Below are 17,927 nucleotides of genomic sequence, written 5' to 3'. Positions count from 1 at the left end.
AGCTTCCCTTTGGCATGCTGGGAAATGTCTACAACCTGTCTTATAGAAAAAGGAGAGACCACAGCTTCAGCTATCCAGGGAGGGAATTCTGGGCTCACAGGAAGGAGGGTGGTTTTGGTTCAGAAAAACCTTCACAGTGCCAGACTGTGTAGACCCCTTACCCTAGGGAGGCAGCAAGTTCTGCATGAGGCTGGAAAGGAATGTCTGGAGCCCAGGCAGAAGGGCTGTGTTTTCTGAATGTAGTTTCTCCTGTCAAGAGTGCAAGCACTGCGTCTGGCTGTATCTCCAACAGCTTCTCTGGGGTTGGGCACGTTAAAATCAGCCATAGTGGCTTAATGGACAAAGTACTCCGGTTTGCACATCTGGGGTTCAGATCAAGTTCTGGCCATAACAATTCTTCCTACTCTATACCCTCATGTAAACTTTTCTGAGCCACTCTACTTATCAAGGTTATGAGGTTAAGGGACTTTCTCAAGGTCACACAACTAGGCAAAGTAGCGGCTGGGTGAGCGTGCACCGCAGGGTCTCCTCACTCCGCTTTATTTTTTGCCTGGGTCCTGGGAGCCACGAGTTTGCAGTCTTTGCCTTTGCAGCAACCAGCCTCCAACACCCTTAGCTCTCTCATCAGCCTCCCTCTGACTCCCAGGCCCCGGACCCCTCCTCCCCGGTCTCCCTCCTTCCTGAGGCCACGCCCCTCCCCTTAGGCCAACGTCACGTGCCGTCCCATCCCCCCGCGCCTGCGCACTGCTTATTTCCCGCTGTCAGGATGAGGAGGCGGAGGTCGGCGCTCCGGTCCGTCTCTGCCCGAGGCTGTGGCGGTGCCGGCGGCTCCAGCCTTAGCGGTTCCTCCCTGGGCGGCGGTGGCCGCGGCTCGGTCGACGCCTCCTCCGCCAGCTGAGCCCGCGGCATCCCGGGACTCTGCTTCCCCGCCCATCCCCGTTCTCCGAGGCCGCCCACTGGCCATGGCGCAGCCGGGCCCGGCTCCCCAGCCTGACGGTGAGGCGCCCACCATGGCGGGCGCGGCCTGCCCGGCACGGCGTCGTGGGGACCATTGGGGCAGGAAGGGCACGCGCGCGGGCCCAGGGGTGACCCACGGACTGGAGGCGGGAGCGCGCGAGCGTCGCGTGTTGGGGCAGCCGGGCTGGGGAGGGGGCGGGAGGCGCGCGCGGGCGGCCGCGGGGAAGGGCGTGGGGAGGCTGCGGGGAGCCGGCGGCGGAGCGCGGAGAGGAAGGTGCGGTGGGATTAGCACGTGGGTTCCTCGGGTGGGGAGGATGGAGATCGAGAGCATGTGCTATATTCCTTAAAGAAAATGCGAGCCCTCGCCTCTGTAGTGGCAGTGTGCCCTCTCGCCCCACCTCCGCCCCCTCCTCCTCAGGCCACGCTCCAGCGCTCTTTGCACTGGACTTGTAAAAGTAATCGGGATCCTAAGGGTTTGGTAGCATTCTTTGAGTGGTAGTGTTGCTTCATGGTGAGTCCGAGCTCGTTTCTTAGTCTCTTAGGGCCTCAGTTTCTGACGCACGAAATGCGCTTGATTCATGTCTCTTTATCGAGAAAGATGGGCAAGTCTTGGGCCATGCGATTAAAGATGGCAACGTTCATATGTAAAAGGAGAGTTTAGTATCATTTTGGGAGTGTTACGAATGAAAAGGTACACGAGAGGGCCGAAATCGAGGAATCAGTCTTCTTCATTTCGTCTCTTTCTTTCAAGCGATAGGGTCTCACTTTGTGGACCATGTTGACCTGAAACTCCTGCCTCAGCTTCCTGAGTAGCTAACACTTACAGGTGCAGGACAGCTTGTCTTAATAGTGCTCATATTGGAAGGGGAAAAAAAAAAGCCTCGTTTTAAATAAGACATGATGGTTATTAGAGCCCTTCATGACCTTTCAACCTACTGAGCGCTGCCTCAGAGTTCTGACCACATTGTTTCAAATGTTGTTGCCCTCTCGTCAACCTGGAGTTGTTTGGAAAGAATGTGTTTGGTCCTTGGCAAGATCTTACTGTATCTAGTTGAGAAAGTTCTTTCAGGGGTATTTCTATAATTGGCTTTTATGCGTAGCATCTTTACCTGTAAGTAGAATGTTGGGATACGGTGGTTGGCACAAGGTACTTGTCCTTTTCCAAGAGTAGTCTCTTGAAATAACCTTTTGTGAAAACCTCTGTTTGTTGTTGCGGTAGGGGAACTGGAAACAATGTTATCAGATTTTGAGACTCTTGCTGCTCTCTGGGAAGTGTTCTGTAAAGACTGTTAGTCTCTAGTTTTGGGTTTTATTAGTTGCCTAAGGGGTAATGTCCAGGCTAGACTTTAACTTGCTTGCTGTTTCTATTCCAATAAAGAGAAGGGAGGTGTATCTGGTGGGCTGTCAGGAAATGGGGATTTTTTAAATTCTCACCTTATGTATTTGGTGTCTGGGAGGAAAACTTTACAAACCCTCCTTGTTACTGCAGACAGAGGCAGAATACAGAGAAAGCTGTGGCTTCTGCTAGGTATGCTTAACTGGCTGCTGCCTTCTTTTGCCTTCAACCCAGGTGACATGAGTCTGGACTCTTAATTTCCTACCTCTTTCAAGATATGAAATGGTCTTCCCTGCAAATAGGCAGAAGTGACTAAGCACTTCACAGAAGCGAGGAAAACATTAGCTTTGAGGAATCTCATATTCTTGCTATTCTCAGTGCAGGTTTACTTCCCATTTTTCAAATTTTAAGACTATGGGATGAGATTAAGTTTACATACATTGTAATTTTTATTAGTATAAGTTAATGTAAATGGGCAAAGGTATCAGTTCACAAAAGGAAAGAGAAAATTTGATGTTTCAGTTCTTCGTGTCAGTGTCTGCTTACAAGTTCATCTTGCAGAATTAATTTTTCTCTTTAGTTGAGTTCATATTGATAACTTTAAAGCACAATTTCTTAGACCTGCTGAGTTAAAAAAAAAATTATTGGAAAATTTCTTTGTATCAGACCAACAGTAAAACACAACTACCTAGTCTGCTTTCCCATCATTTTGAAAGCAGTTGCCGATTCTTTTTCTTTTTGACATACTTAAGTTTTTTTAAGTATATTAAGAGGATATTAAAATATATTAAGAGTGTGTAATTGGCAAGACAAGATGTAGCTATTTAATTTTTTTCTTAGTTCATAATTTTTGAAGTTTTTTTTTTTGTTGTTGTTGTTGTTTTGAGACAGGGTTTCTCTGTGTAGCCCTGGCTATCCTGGTATTCACTCTGTAGACCAGGCTGGCCTCGAACTCAGAAATCCCCCTGCCTCTGCCTGCCAAGTGCTGGGATTAAAGGTTTGCGAATGTTTTGGTTTTAATGGTGCACTTTGATAGATGCCAGTTGAATAAGTTATTTTCCATTGAGAATTCAAAGACAAGTATAAAAATTCTCAGATTTCAGCTTAAGCTAAGCTATATTTTAGAAGCATTTGTCCTGATTTTACTTCATTAAAATTAAATTTTTAAAAATGACATTTATTTGTGTGTGCTTGTATACATGTCACAAGCATGTGTATGGCTGTCAGAGGACATGGTGAGGGAGTTGGTTTTCTCGCTTCACTGTGTGGGTGCTGGGAATTGAACTCAGATCATCAGGCTTGACAGCAGTCATGTTTACCTGCTGAGTGATGTCACTGGCCTTTTACTTAGTTTTTGCATAATCCCGCTATTAAGAAATTGTATGTAGGGCTGGAGAGATGACTTAGTGATTAAGAGCAGTGGCTCTTCTTCCAGAGGACATTAGTTCAATTGCCAGCAACAGTGTGGTGGTTTACAACTTTCTTTAATTGGGTCTGATGCTCTCTTCTGTCATGCAGATGTACAGGAAGACAGAACACACAATATTCACAAATAAATAATTAAAAAATTGTATGTTAAAAAGGATTTTGAATGTTTTCCCATAAAGAAATGATAAATATTTAATGGTATAGATATATTTAACTTTATACATTTCATCATATATGCTAGTTTCAAAACATTGGAAAGCACCCCCATTGATGCTTTTACTTTATTTTTATGTATATGAATGTTTTGCCTGTATGTGTGTATAGCATGTGCATGTCTGGGAAGCCAGGAGAGGGCATCTGCTTCCCCTGGGACTAGAGTTACAGTTGGTTGTGGCTGAGAATTGAACCCGGGCGGGTCCTCTGGAAGAATAGCCAGTGCTTTTATCAGCTGAGCCATCTCTCCAGCACTTCATTGATGCATTAATACATTAGAAAAAAGAAGTATTTTAAGAAGTAGAAGTGTATTCTCCCCATTTCTCAGAGTTGAGATTTCTGTTCTGCTTTTTATTCATAGTTACACAGATGTGTTACTTTTAATCTCTGAATGGATAGGTATTACATACATAGACCTACAATTTTCTTATCTCACTTAAACGTTATTAAATCATTACTATGTGTGTGTGTAAATGGTCATATGGCTGTGTGGTATGCCATAACCATTGCAGGTACTGTCTCAAGAAATCTTCATATTAGTGAAGGAGGTACTTTTGTAATAGTACCAGTGCTCTTAGGTGAAGAAACTGAAGCACAGAGAAATTAAACATGTCTGGAGTTCAGTAAGTTAGTCAGGAATCAAACACAGAACTTCTGATGCCAGGGCCCTGAGGTTTGTTTACCAGATCAGACAGATCAGTCTTTGTATTATAGCTCTGCTTCAGCTTCATTCTTACTAGCCCATTAGGTGTGTGGCTTGCATGGGGTATTTGCTTGTTTTTCATTATTTCAGTGATTTTTTTTACTATTTATGTGTACACATATTTTGCCTACATATCAGTACCTTGTACCCACAGAGACCAGAAGGAGGGATTGAATCCCTGGGATTGGAATTACAGATGGTATGAGTTACCTTGTGAGTGTTAGGGATTGAACTCTGTTCCTTTGGAAGAGCAATCAGTGCTAAGCAGTCTCTCCAGTCCCTATTTTTATTTTTATTATTGAGACAGGGTCCCACCTTAGTCCAGCTGGCTCCCAATTTATGATGATCTCCTGTTTTAACCTCTGGAATATTGGGTTACAAGTATTAGACACCCTGCCTGGCTGTGTTTCCATTGATGGGCTGGCAGGTTGCTTATCTCTTCATTTTACAAGTAATGCTAAAATGTATTTGTACTCTTTTTCTACTGGGATTTGAACCCAGGACCTTGAGCGTGCTAGGCAAGCACTATGCTGCTGAGCTGTATGTCTAGTTTTGAGACAAGGCATCACGATAGCACAGGCAGAAGTTAAGATCCTCCTGCCTTAGCCTGTTGGCCTCAGCCCAGTTGGAGTTGCAGGTCTGCATGTCAGTATTCTTGCTTTTATATTTGTGAAATTACTGAGTTAAAGGACACTTTCTGAGTGATTTAAGTGTTAAAGCTGCTGCTAGGCTAAGATAAGCTTTAAAAAAAAAAAAAGAGTCAGTTTACAGTTTACATACCTGCCAGGGTATATGAGAAAGTAGAGTTCGCCATTAAAAGCTCTGGATGGCTATTGTTTTAAATTTGTCTTAAATAGATTAAAAAGAGGATATTTTGTTTCTATCTATTGTTCTACTTGCCTATCTCTTGTTTCTCTGTGTGCCCCCTACGGACCCCTGTCAGACTCTGATACTCTTTTGTTAGGTAGCTTAAGTTAGTCTTGAATTCACTATGTAGCTCTGGTTCACCTCAAACTGCCACTAGTCCTGCCTCATCTCCTAAATGCAGGGATTACAGGCATGCCCACTATGCCTGAGGTATTTTTTAATTAACACTTTGGTGCCTAGAGTATGCCAACCCCTCTGTTAGTCACTAAGAAATACAGAGATAAGACAAATCCCAGGCCTAGTCTCTGTTCCTAGGCAGTCATTTAGTCATTAATTAGATTATTCCACAGCCGGGTGTAAAACCATTTATTCAACTATTACAAATGTGTATTACTTGCCAGGCACAAGTCTCTATAATTATAATCCATTATAATCCATCAGTGGACATGAGAGGTAATAAATAGTCCTGCCTAATGAAGGGAAAACATACTAGACATTCACAAATTACATTAATAAGTGTTCTGCTAAAAAGCAACAGGGCATAGGCCAAGGAAGCAATGGGCTAGTTTTATTTATTTTTATTATTTATATGTATATGTGTTTATGGGGTGGAATAGGTTCATATGTATGTAGGTGCTCACAGAAGCCAGAAAGAGGGTGTTAGATTCCCAAGAGCTGGAGTTACAGACAATTTGAACTACCTGATGTGGATGCTAGGAACTGATCCTGGGTCCTCTGCAAGAGTAACAGATGATCTGCTAAGCCTTCTTTTTTCTTGCCCTGGGGTTGGTTTTAAATGAAATGATTGGAGTAGTGATACCTTGATACAGATGAAATCTGTGCAGAGACTTGAAGGACACAGTAGAATTAGCCTGGAAGATACCTGGAGGAAGAGGAGTGTTATAAAGGGATCCATTTTTGCAAGAGCTTTGAGGGAGTGTGTCTGGTGTATTTGAAGAGGCCGTTGTGATTGGAATGCTAGAGTGTGGGGTGAGAGTAGTAGGGTGTGAGATCACAGAGACAATGGGGTGAGGGCAGATTTTGTAGGGCCCCAGACAAATTTTAAAGATTGGCTTTCTCTGTGGGTCCAGCTCTGTAAAAAGTAATAAGTGAGTCAATCCATTTCACTATGGGAAACCATTAAAAGGTTTTAAGCCAAAGAGTGATACGGTGGGACAAAGCAAAGAAAAAAAGGTGCTGGGCATGATGGCTCAAGCTTCTAATTCCAGCACTAGGAGGCTGAAGTAGAAGGATTACTACTAAGTTTGAGGCCAGCCTGGGCTACAGAGTGAGAAGCTGCCTCTAAAAAGTAACAACAAAAACCCAAGTCCTGGGATTGCTGGATTGGCAGTAGGGTTTAATCTAGGAAAGGTGATAGAGTCTGGACTAAGATGATAACCTGTGACGTTTGCAGATGCATTGGATGTTTGGTAGCTGATAGAGGAGTCAAGGAACCCCACAGTTCTGCCTGAGGACCTGTGAGAGGCACACAGTGCTTTTGAGGGGTTGGGCCATTTAGAGGAGATAGTCCTGGTGTTGCTGTCTGATGATGATCAGGAGTCCCTTTCTTGGGGCAAGCAGGGTGAGTGAGAAGGTATAGGGTGTTAGTGGGCTGACCTGGGTAGTTTTTATCTTTAGAGATGAAAGAGATACTGTTGAAGGGTTCGAAGCAGGTAGGTGACCGGTAGCTTTAAAAAGTGTATTGATTCACTTGTTCATTTCCACAGAGCTGTGGAGTGAACCTGGCTCTTTCTGTATACCAGGCAAGTGTTCCATTGCTGAGCCTTAGCTGATTGTATAGTTTTCAGGTTTGGCATGGTTTATTACTTAATTTTAAAAAAATTATTCAGTGGTTTGGGGGATGTGTATTATGTATATACCATAGGGCTTCTATGGAGGTCAAAGGTAATTTGTGAGAGGTGGTTTTCTTTCTACTTCTGCACAGGTTCCAGGGATCAAACTCAGCTAGGCTTGTGTGGCTAGTTACTTCATTCATTGAACCATCTTGCTGGCCCTAATTGGTTAAGTTCCTTTTGTGGACTGACTGTTAGGCCCTTTTCCACTTTATTTTATGAGACAGTGTCTCTCACTAAACTTGGCACTTGCTGAGTAGCTTAACTTGCTGGGGTCAACAAGCCCCAGACATCTTCCTTTTTCCCCCAAGAGTTGGGGTTATAGATGGGTGTCTTTGGCTTGCTTTTTGTGGGGATGACTGGGAGCTGAACTCAGGTCCTTCTGCTTGTGTAATAAATATTTTCGACTGAGCCATCTCCTCAGCTTCCTTTTCTTGTTAATTTGGGTGAGCTCTCAGAAAATTGTAGTAGCTTTTTGCTATGTATTAGATATTTTGTTCTCCTAGTATGGTACTTATCTACTTTTTTTTTGTTTATTGTGAAGAAAGCAATTTTGTGGTCTGACCTATTTTAAGTTTATCATCTCAAGGTTTCTGGCTTAGAAGGACCCCTCCCTACTTACCATGCTAAAAAAAATCCTATTCCCAATGCTTTTATAGTAATTTTTTGTTTAGTATTTTAATCCACCTGGATCTACTTCCACTTCCACCCCCCCCCCCCCCCCCAGGGTTTCCTGTGTTGCCCTGGCTGTCCTGGAACTCACTCTGTAGACCAGGTGGCTTTGAACTCATATAGATCCACCTGCTTGACCTGCTTCTGCCTTCTGAGTGTTGAGATTAAAGGTGTGTTACCCCTGTCCAGCTTTATTTTAAAGTTTAAAAGGGAAAGTTTAATATAAAGAGTTAATAATAGGTCACCTACTAGGAGAAAGAAAACCTTAAAGAAGATAGTACTATAGCAGCACTAGACATGAACAGTTTCTGCTTCCAGTTCCTGTGTAAGAGCAGTATGCACTCATAACTCCGGAGCTGTTGGGGGCTGATTTTTAGCAGAAAGCGGCTATCAGCTTTGCAGCCATCTTGAGCCATATACCCTGACATGAGACTTGGATTACAATAGCCTACAACAGCTGAGCACACTCCGATAATCTTGGTTTAGATACCTTGGGTGTGTGAGATTAAAGGTGTGCAAGATTAAAGGTGTGTAATTTAGAAGTGTAGAGATCAGATTTAGAGACAAGACCTAAGGGCATGATTATAGGTGTGACTTAGAGGCATGGCTTAGAAGTGAGACATATAAAAAGGCAGAGGCAGACTGTAGAGAATCAGACACAGCAGAGAAAAGACAGAGGAGACACTTTTAGGAGACACTTAGAGGAAGAGAGACTGAAGAATAAACGGGATTGAATTACACTCTGTCTAGTCTCCCTTCCTCACGACCGCCCTCGGACTGAAGCGGCAGCTTGGACCGGGATACAGTGGCCACCAAACGCGGGGCAGCCCGGGCCTCAACATTTTGCTCGGGACATTTTTTGGTGCCTGAATGTTGACTAGTACGGTTCTCAACACGGAGCCATTTCTCTAGCCTGATAGACTAACTCTTCATGTATAGTCATTAAATTGAGTTTAGTCTTTATAAGAGTATCTGTAAACTTTTATTGTTTATTTTTTAATAGTACAATTGTGCCAGGTAATGGTATGTCTGGAGAATATAAAAGTGAATGCTACAGACTGCCTTCCTAGACATTTTAATTTAATGAAGCAATACCCCTGGACTGAGAAAATGCCCAATGAGAATAGTTAGTGGTAGTTCTAATTGGTAGTATAAATTCTGTTTCTCCTGGAGAGGAAAGCTTGCTGCCTCCTTATTTTAACTGGATTTGCGTTTTTCTTTTAATTTAAGTGAGGTTGCTCTAATATAACTGGCTTTAGTTTTGTTTGTTAGGACCACCCAGAAGAAATCCCAAGCATTCTTTTGCATGTCATTCTGAGGCAGTTTGATGGTAATATTGTGTTCCTTCTAAATATTTGGTTATTGCTTCCATTACATGACTACAATCTACTTGCCATTCTTTAGATTCTTTTTTGGGCAGATTCCAGTTGTTAGTGACTTTTAGTGGAATTTGAAATATGGTGTTCTTTAGATAAACTTAACCTACAGAAAGTAGTAGAAAGTCATATAACTATATACAAAAGGAACCCTGGAGAGTAGTTAACTTTCTCATTTTGTAAATGAGTCTAAGGACTAAAGATGAAGTCATGGCCTGGAGAGATGGCTCAGCAGTTGCTCTTCCAGAGGACCCAGGTTCAATCCCAGCACCCACATAGCAGCTCACAACTGTAACTCCTCTTCTAGAAAGTCTGACACCCTCACAGATATACATGCAGTTAGAAACACCAATGTACATAAAATAAAAATAAGTAAATTGAAAAAAGAGAGATGAAGTCACTTGTATTCTGACAGTGTTAGAACTTAAGTTGGGCTATCACTTTTTTCAAAGTATTGCTTCTATGATATAGAATAAACTTTCTTCAGAATCCTTATTCTGATGTTTCCTGAAATGAGTCATTAAACTGATAGAGGCTGATTACAGTCAGAACACACTAGAATGTCTTGATAATTAGCCCCAACACCTCAGGATTTCTCCCTCTCTAATCCTGGTTGTCCTGGATCTCACTCTGTAGATCAGGCTAGCCTGGAACTTAAGAGCTTGACCTTTTTCTGCCTCACCAGTGTTGGGATTAAAGGCGTGCACCACTTAGCCCAACCCAGTGTTTTCATTTTTTTTAAACAAGGAATTTATAGATAATGGGTGTTTAGGATCTTACAGACTGCTTCTTATGGAACATAAAAAGTCGGTGAATACACCCACCCTGAGGAAAAGGCAACTTCTCTGAGTGATAAGTGGTATCTTTAGCATAATACATGGCATAGAGTAGATGTAAAAATAGATATTTATTGAAAGAAACCAACATGAAAACAGGTGATTGTGATAATATGGTCACACTTTTTCTCATTCACAAATATTTTGAATATACATAGCAGAGACATCTTGCACCATTCAGAAACTTATATAACACAGACCTTCCACTCACACTGTATTCTATTTTATATTGGAGAGAGTGGTATTTGAAAAGAATCTTGAGGGTTAGGAAGAATTTTTGACAAATGAGGAAGTAAGTTAGTTCATGGATACATGCAATTTACCAAGGTTGAATTAAGGAGACGTAGAAAATGTGAATAGTCCAGTAAGAAGATAGAATCAGTAAGTCTGTCATAGTACAAAAGCCCAGGGTCTGACATCTCCACTGATGACTTCCATCAAGTATCAAAAGGACTAATTCAGTTTTGCTAAAACTCCTTAAAAATTTGGAAAGGATTTCTTTAAGTTAAATCTATAATATCTGCATTACTCTATTGTCCAAACCAGACATGGACATAAGAAAAAAGCCTAGCATGGTACTAAATGCCTGTAATCCCAGCATTTAGGTGGAAGTAGGTGGTGCCCTGGGAGTGCAAGGGCAATATAGTGAGACCCTGTCTCAAAAAAACAAGACAGAAAGCCAAATTATTACTCTTGAACACAGATGCAGAAATTGTCAGGAAGCTAATACAGAGCAAAATTCAGTGGCATATTAAAAAAGATTATTCACCTGATAAGTGGGACTCATTCAGAGGTGCAATGATAGTTCACACAAATATAGGTGACCACATCAAGAGAAATAAAGGACAAAAACCATAGGGTGATTATTTTAATAGATATAGGAAAAGCATATGACAGAAGTCAGTATCCCTTGGCAATAACTCAAATTAGGTGTAGGAATCATAAGAACCACCAATTTTGACAAAATCCATAGCTAACATCCTGAATGGGAAAATGTTGACACTGGAAAAAGACACAGATGACTATTTTATCACTTATATTTGACATAAAATGGCAAGTCCTATTCAGAGCAGTAGGTATGAGAAAGGAATAAAAGGCATCCAAATTGAAAGGAAGAGGTTAAACTATCAGACTCAAATATAGAATGCCCCCAGAGTATTTGGTTTCCAAAATAGCAGTATTCAGAGGTGGGGGTTTGGAGGAAACAATTGTATCACAGGGCTTTGCTTTTATCAGTTACTCCACTGATATGTTCATAATTTATGATATTATTGAGAGGTGGAAGAACTAGGAGATGAGGCCTATTTAGAGGAAGTAGGTTACTGGGAATAGACTTTGGAGGTTATATCATGTCTCAAGATTGTTCCATTTGTTATCTCCCTTCCTGGTTTCAATGAAGCATTCAGCTTTCATGCCTTGTGCCATGATTCTGCCATAGCAACATGGCCTGAAACCTGAAACAGAGCCCAAATTCATCTATATATTGTTCGCAGGTAGTTGTTACATTGGCAGAAACTTAACATGCTTCTACTTAGAAAACTCTGACGATGTGGCTCGAGAGATGGCTCATCGGTTTAATGCACTGACTGCTCTTCCAGAGGTCCTGGGTTCAATTCCCAGCACCCACATGGTGGCTCACAATTATCTATAACTCCAGGTCAGGAGTTTGACACCCTCATACACAGACATACATGCATCTAATAGATAGATAGATTTTAAAAAGGTAAAAAATTCTAATGATGACATACCCAGACACACATACACACAGAACAAATTCAGGTGCAGGATATAAAATCAGTGAAATAGAAGTGAGGGTGGGGAGTTGACTCAGTGGCCAAATATGTGCATTTGAGGGACTTTGTGCATTCAATCTCTAGCACTGCAAAAATAAACCAGTAAATAAGAAAGAAAAATAAAAGTAACTTTGTACCCCTAAAAAACAAACAAACCCCCAAAAACCCTGTAGTGTTTTTATGTACTAACTTCCCTCTATCTTAGAAAAAAAAATTCCACTTAAAATAGTTAGAGAAGATAATAGCAAAGGAGGTTACCTATCTCAAAGCCAAAATTTATGAAACATTGTTGAAAGAGAATACAAATAAGTGGAAGTATCCAGTGGGTTGGAAGGATTAACATTGTTAAAAATGTTCACATTAAAAAACTACAGACAATAGTGTGGGGTGGTGGTAGTGCAGGTGCAGCTGCAGCAGCACACCTTTAATCCCAGCTCTAGGGAAGCAGAGGTAGGCAGATCTCTGAGTTCAAGACCTGCCTGGTCTACAGAGTGAGTTCCAGGTCAGCCAGGGCTACACAGAAAAACCCTGTTGAGTGGGGGGCAGGGGTGGGGGGGAAGGGAGCAACAAACCAAAAAACTCCTCAAATATAAGGAATTTAGTAGTAAGAAAATTAAAAGGGGGACAAAATATCTGAAGAGCTTTTGTTGTTGTTGTTGTTGTTGTTGTTGTTGTCCTCCTCACCCCTTCCAGAGACAGGCTTTCTTTGTATCCTTGGCTGTCCTGGGACTCACTCTGTAGACAAGTCTAGCCTCCAACTTAGAGATCCACCTGCCTCTGCCTCCTGAGTGCTGGGATTAAAGGTGTGCACTATCACAGCCAGGAAATGAACAGATTTTTCTTAAAAGAACACATACAAATGGCTGATAAAACACAGAAAAATATCAGTCTCACTAATCATCAAGGAATGAAAAGAAACCACAATGAGATAATACATCACTAGTTAGAAGACAATTCACAAAAAGACAAAAAGTGGTGAGTATGATGGGCAGGTAGATCTCTGCTAGCTGCTCTACAGAGCAAGTTCCAAGACTGCCAAGGCTATTCAGAGAAACTCTAAAACCCTGTCTCCAGTGGGGTGGGGTTGAGGAAGGAGGGAAGGAAAGGAAAGGGTGAGTAAGACAGGCAACTGGGGTGGAAGAGGGGACTGATTAAATATATATAGCATGCATTCTTCCATTCATTTTTTTCAGCTACATATGATAGGACTTCTGTGAGTAAATAGACCAGCTGCCTCTACTCATAGAGGTTACAGTTCTGAGACCTCATTATAGTCAAGTAGATTATGTTGTTTGTTCTTTTTTTGGGTTCTTCCTGGGTTATCTTAACCAAAGAACAAAGTAATTTGATTCCCCCGCCCATGAGTTGTTCTAGAGATAATTTAGATTTGTAGGAGAAGAGCCAATTCATTTATAGACTGATGCAGGCATTAGAATTTTAAGTTTCCCATGGACATAAATTTGAAAGGTTGGTAGAGGATTAAGTGGATTCTTGATTTTTGAACCCAAATTATTTTCCTTCTTTTCCTTGAACAATTGAAACTGGGGCTGGAGAGATGGCTCAGCCATTAAGAGCACTGACTGCTCTTCCAGAAGTCCTGAGTTCAATCCCCAGCAACTACATGGTGGCTCACAACCATCTGTAATGGGATCTGGTGGCCTTTTTGGTGTTTCTGAAGAGAGTGACAGTGTATTCATATACATAAAATAAATACATCTTTAAACAAACAAACAAACAAACAAACAAACAAAAAACCCAATTGGAACTGGAGTATTTTCCTTTTGTGCAAAACATTTTCAGGTATCAAGGAGCTTTCTGTTATGTTGGGGTGCTCTTCTGTGAGGATGAACTGACCCTCCCTGTTTTGCATGGTTTCCTGTGTCAGGCTAAGCAGATGCTTCAGTACTGGTTTGCTGGTGCTCATATAGTGATGTACTATAATTGAATAAAGTGCTCTGGACATAACATGTGATGTATATTGCACACCAAAATGTCCTTTTTGATCAGGATTTGTAACTCTTCTAGTAAAGGCAAAATTCTATTTTGTTAATCTACTGTATCATGTTCATAATAGTAAAAATAGCAGTTCTTAATGACATGTAATATTAAACATCTTTTCATAAGTTGACTTGCTGTCTGGGCATCTTTGGGGAGTACACCCAGATATTTTAACCATTTAATCTATTAAGTTGTTATATTTCTTTCCTTTAATTTTGAGTCAGGATTTCTCTGTGTATCCTTGGCTGGCCTTGAATTCACAGAGATTTACCTATCTCTTCCTTTTCTGGGATTAAAGGCATGCACCACTGTTACCTGGCTTGATTTTTGTTTTTAAAGACACTCTCTGTAGCCCAGACTGCTTTGAACTCACTGTGTACCCAGGATGCCTTGAGCTTAACTAGTCCTCCTCAGCTGCCTCCTCAAGTGCTAGAGTTTCCTGTTTGGGCCACTGTTTCTGGCCTGCCTTACGTTTACTCTTTTGCAGCACTGACTGCAAAAAAAAAAAAAAAAAAAAAAAAAAAAAAAAAAAAAAAAAAGACAAACTCATGGCCTTGTGCATACTAAGCAAGGGCTCTGGCAGTGATTTACAGCTTCATTTCTCTTCCCATTTTTCTTTTTATTTTGAGACAGGTTATCAATGAGTTACTTAGGCCAGCCTTGAATTTGCCTTGAAGTCCCACAGGCCCTGAAGTTGTGATTTTCCTGTATTAGCTTCCAAAGTAACAGGAATTAGAGGTCAGTACTACCAGGTCCTGGTAGAGTTATAAATGTTTTTACTGTCTAGGTTTTTATAAAAATTATTTTTATTTTAAAATTTAAAACAACCTTATATCCCAGATTGTCCTCAAACTCTGTGCCACTCAAGCTGGTTTCAAATTCAAGAGATTCTTCTCCATCAGCCTCCTCAGTGCTGTGAATAAAAGATTGAACCACTATGCCTGTCTTTTATTATCTAATTTTAAAAGTTTTTTTGTTTGTTTTGTTTGCTTGTGTGTGTGTGTGTGTGTGTGTTTTAAAACAGGTATCTTCCACTTTTTTTATTTTAATTTTTTTTTTTTGAGGCAGGGTCTCATAGCCTAGGCTGACCATTTTAATTTGCTACATAGGATTTCAACTTTAGATTTTCTTGTCTTTGGTACAGTGCTGGGGATAGGTCCTGAGCTCATGTGCATGCTGGGCATTGTCATACCAACCTGAGCTGCATTCCCAATCCTATATCACATGTTTCATTAGCAAATATTGTTTCTTGGTATCTATGGTTTATTTTTTCATTCTCTTGACAGTATCTTTGGTGTAGCAATTTTAAATCTTATTGAAGTCCAACTAATCATAACCATTAATTTTTTTCATGGTTTATTCTTTTATCTAAAATGTAATGTCCAAAATCAAGGTCATCTAGATTTTTTTGTATTTATCATTCTAAGTGGGTTATTGTTTTGTCTTTTACATTTACATTTGTCTGTGATTTATTTTGAGTTTATTTTTGTGATAAATACAGAGTTTATGTCTAAGTTCATTGTTTTGCAATCAATATGTAGATGTCCTACCAGGGTTTGGTTTTTTTTTTTTAAAGTTTTGTTTTTCTCTACAGTTGTGTTACCTTTGGTTTTTTGCCAATAAGCAGTTGGTTGTATTTGTGTAAACGTATTTATGGTACATTTTTGTTTTATTATAGTGATGTATTTATTTATTCTTTTACTTCATATATTTTTAAAATTTTTAAAATCTTTTTTAACACCAAAACCAATATTTTACATATGCATAATGGTGCACACTTACACTTCCAGCAGTAAGGAGGCTGAAGCAGAATTTCTCTGAATTCATGATCATTATGGGCTAATTAAGTTCCAGCCCAGCCAGGACTGCTGAATGAGGAACATGGATTTTTATAGATTACTATGTCAGAGCTGGAGAGATGGCTCAGCAGTTAGGAACACTGACTGGCTGCACTTGTAGAGCTCTGGGTTCTGTTCCAAGTACCCACATGGTGGCTCACAACTGTTTGTAGCTCCAGTTCCAGAGGCTCTCATGCCCTCTTCAGGCTCCGTGGACACCAGGCATGCATGTTGGTACGTCAAAACACATATACATAAAAATTAAAAAGCTAAAATATAAAATTATTATGTCATCATTTTCTTCTTTTGTTTGTTTGTTAAAATTTGGCCTCACTATTTTGTCTAGGCTGGTTTCAAAATACAAGAGTCAAAAGATCCTTCTGCCTTAACCTACCATGTGTTAGGACAACAGATATTTGTTAATATACTGGTTTTTTATTTTAATGAACAAGTCTTGGATGCACTCCTTTTATTTATTTTTTATGTATATGAGTGCACTGTCACTCTTTTCAGACACACCAGAAGAGGGCATCATATCCCATTACAGATGGTTGTGAGCCACCATGTGGTTGCTGGGAATTGAACTCAAGACCTCTGGAAGAGCAGTCAGTGTTCTTAACCACTGAGACAAGTTTCTAGCCCTAGTATACTGTTTTTTGTTTGTTTGTTTTTTGTTTTTTGTTTTTTTTTGTTTTTTTTTTTTTTAAAAACAAATCATTCATTTTTATTGATGTAGATACCTTGTGATTTAAAAAGCTCTCCAGTGATGAATTTTTGTTGTCAGACTAATGTAGTAAGTATCCTTGTATATTGCTTATCTGTGCATATCCTTACACATGTCTTTGAGTGGCATTTCTGTGTCATAATGCAGATACTTAAACATTTTAATGTTAAGTACAGAGTTTATTTAATGTTAAATACAGTACAGGGAGGTCTGGCAGTTAGGATATGACAATGCTTATAGCCATGTACATCAGTGAACTTAAATTTTTTGGTATGGAGAAATTGACCATTGTCGTGTGTAATGAGTACAGTAGACTTTTCTATCATTTTTTTTTTTTAATTTAGTGTTTTAGCATATGGAAGTATTTTCAATTTTATGTGATTCAATTATCAGTATTTTTCTTTGGGGCATTGAGGTTTATGTTCTGCCTGCTATTTTTTTAGTGTTTGCTTCTAAATGTTTGATTACAGTGAGGTTTTTATTTTGATATAAGAATCAAATAAATATTTGGCTAGCTACTGTTTTTGCATTATGCAGTGATTAGTTCAGTGTTAGCATTGTTATTCAGGTGATGATTCTGTAGTTGTACTACATAGTTTCATTTATTAAAGAGACAAATGTCCTTCATCAATCATTCTTTGGCATTTTCCTTGGCTATTTTTTGAGTATTTACTCATTCAGATAAAATTCAATATGAGCACATATGTTTTCACCCACTTTATCTTTCTTGTCCAAGACAACAGAAGGGAAAGGGTTTTCATTGAATTATAAACTAAGAAGAACAAACCAGGTTTGTTTGTTTGTTCACGTTTGGATTTTTAAAAAAATTTTTAAAAAGGTTTATTTATTTTATGTATATGAGTACACCATTGCTCTCTTCAGACACACCCAAAAAGGGTATCAGATCCCATTACAGATGGTTGTGAGCCACTTTGTGGTTGCCTGGAATTTAACTCAGCACCTCTGGAAGAGCAGCCAGTGCTCTTAACCACTGAGACAAGTCTCCAGCCCTGGATTTTTTTTTTTTTTAATCTTATGTGAATCTGTGTATATATGTACATGTATGTGTAAGTGTAGGTAACTGGAGGCCAGAAAAGGGCATTGGCTCCAGGGAGCTGGAGTTACAGGAGGTTGTGAGCCACCAGACCTGGAAACTAAGAACTAAGCTCCTGTCTGCAAGAACAGGCTGTTCTCTTCAACCACTGAGCCAGCTCTCTAGCTGTCTACCTTTACTCTGTCAAGTTAAGTGATTACTTATATTAAGTAATCCTTTTAATCTTTTTAAAGGTGGTTTCATTTCTGCTTCTGATTTGAGTAAATGAAAATTGAGTAG

The 17,927-nt window shown here is 40.2% G+C and overlaps 1 protein-coding gene across 2 annotated transcripts in view; it reads left to right on the top strand.

Annotated features, from left to right (window-relative positions):
- The first annotated feature begins 735 nt into the window (after positions 1-735).
- Rabep1 (rabaptin, RAB GTPase binding effector protein 1) overlaps positions 736-17,927 on the top strand; it is an 82,964-nt gene continuing 65,772 nt past the window's right edge. The window contains exon 1 of one of the 2 annotated variants that reach the window (XM_034505492.2): positions 736-996. In XM_034505492.2, coding sequence (XP_034361383.1) covers positions 963-996 — 34 coding nt within the window. In that variant the 5' untranslated portion in view covers positions 736-962. The remainder of the gene's footprint in view (positions 997-17,927) is intronic. The other variant, XM_034505493.2, reaches the window with a different exon arrangement.

Source organism: Arvicanthis niloticus, chromosome 6 (genome assembly GCF_011762505.2).
Source record: "Arvicanthis niloticus isolate mArvNil1 chromosome 6, mArvNil1.pat.X, whole genome shotgun sequence".
Classification (NCBI taxonomy): domain Eukaryota; kingdom Metazoa; phylum Chordata; class Mammalia; order Rodentia; family Muridae; genus Arvicanthis; species Arvicanthis niloticus.
This window is presented reverse-complemented; position numbering and strand designations above follow the sequence as displayed.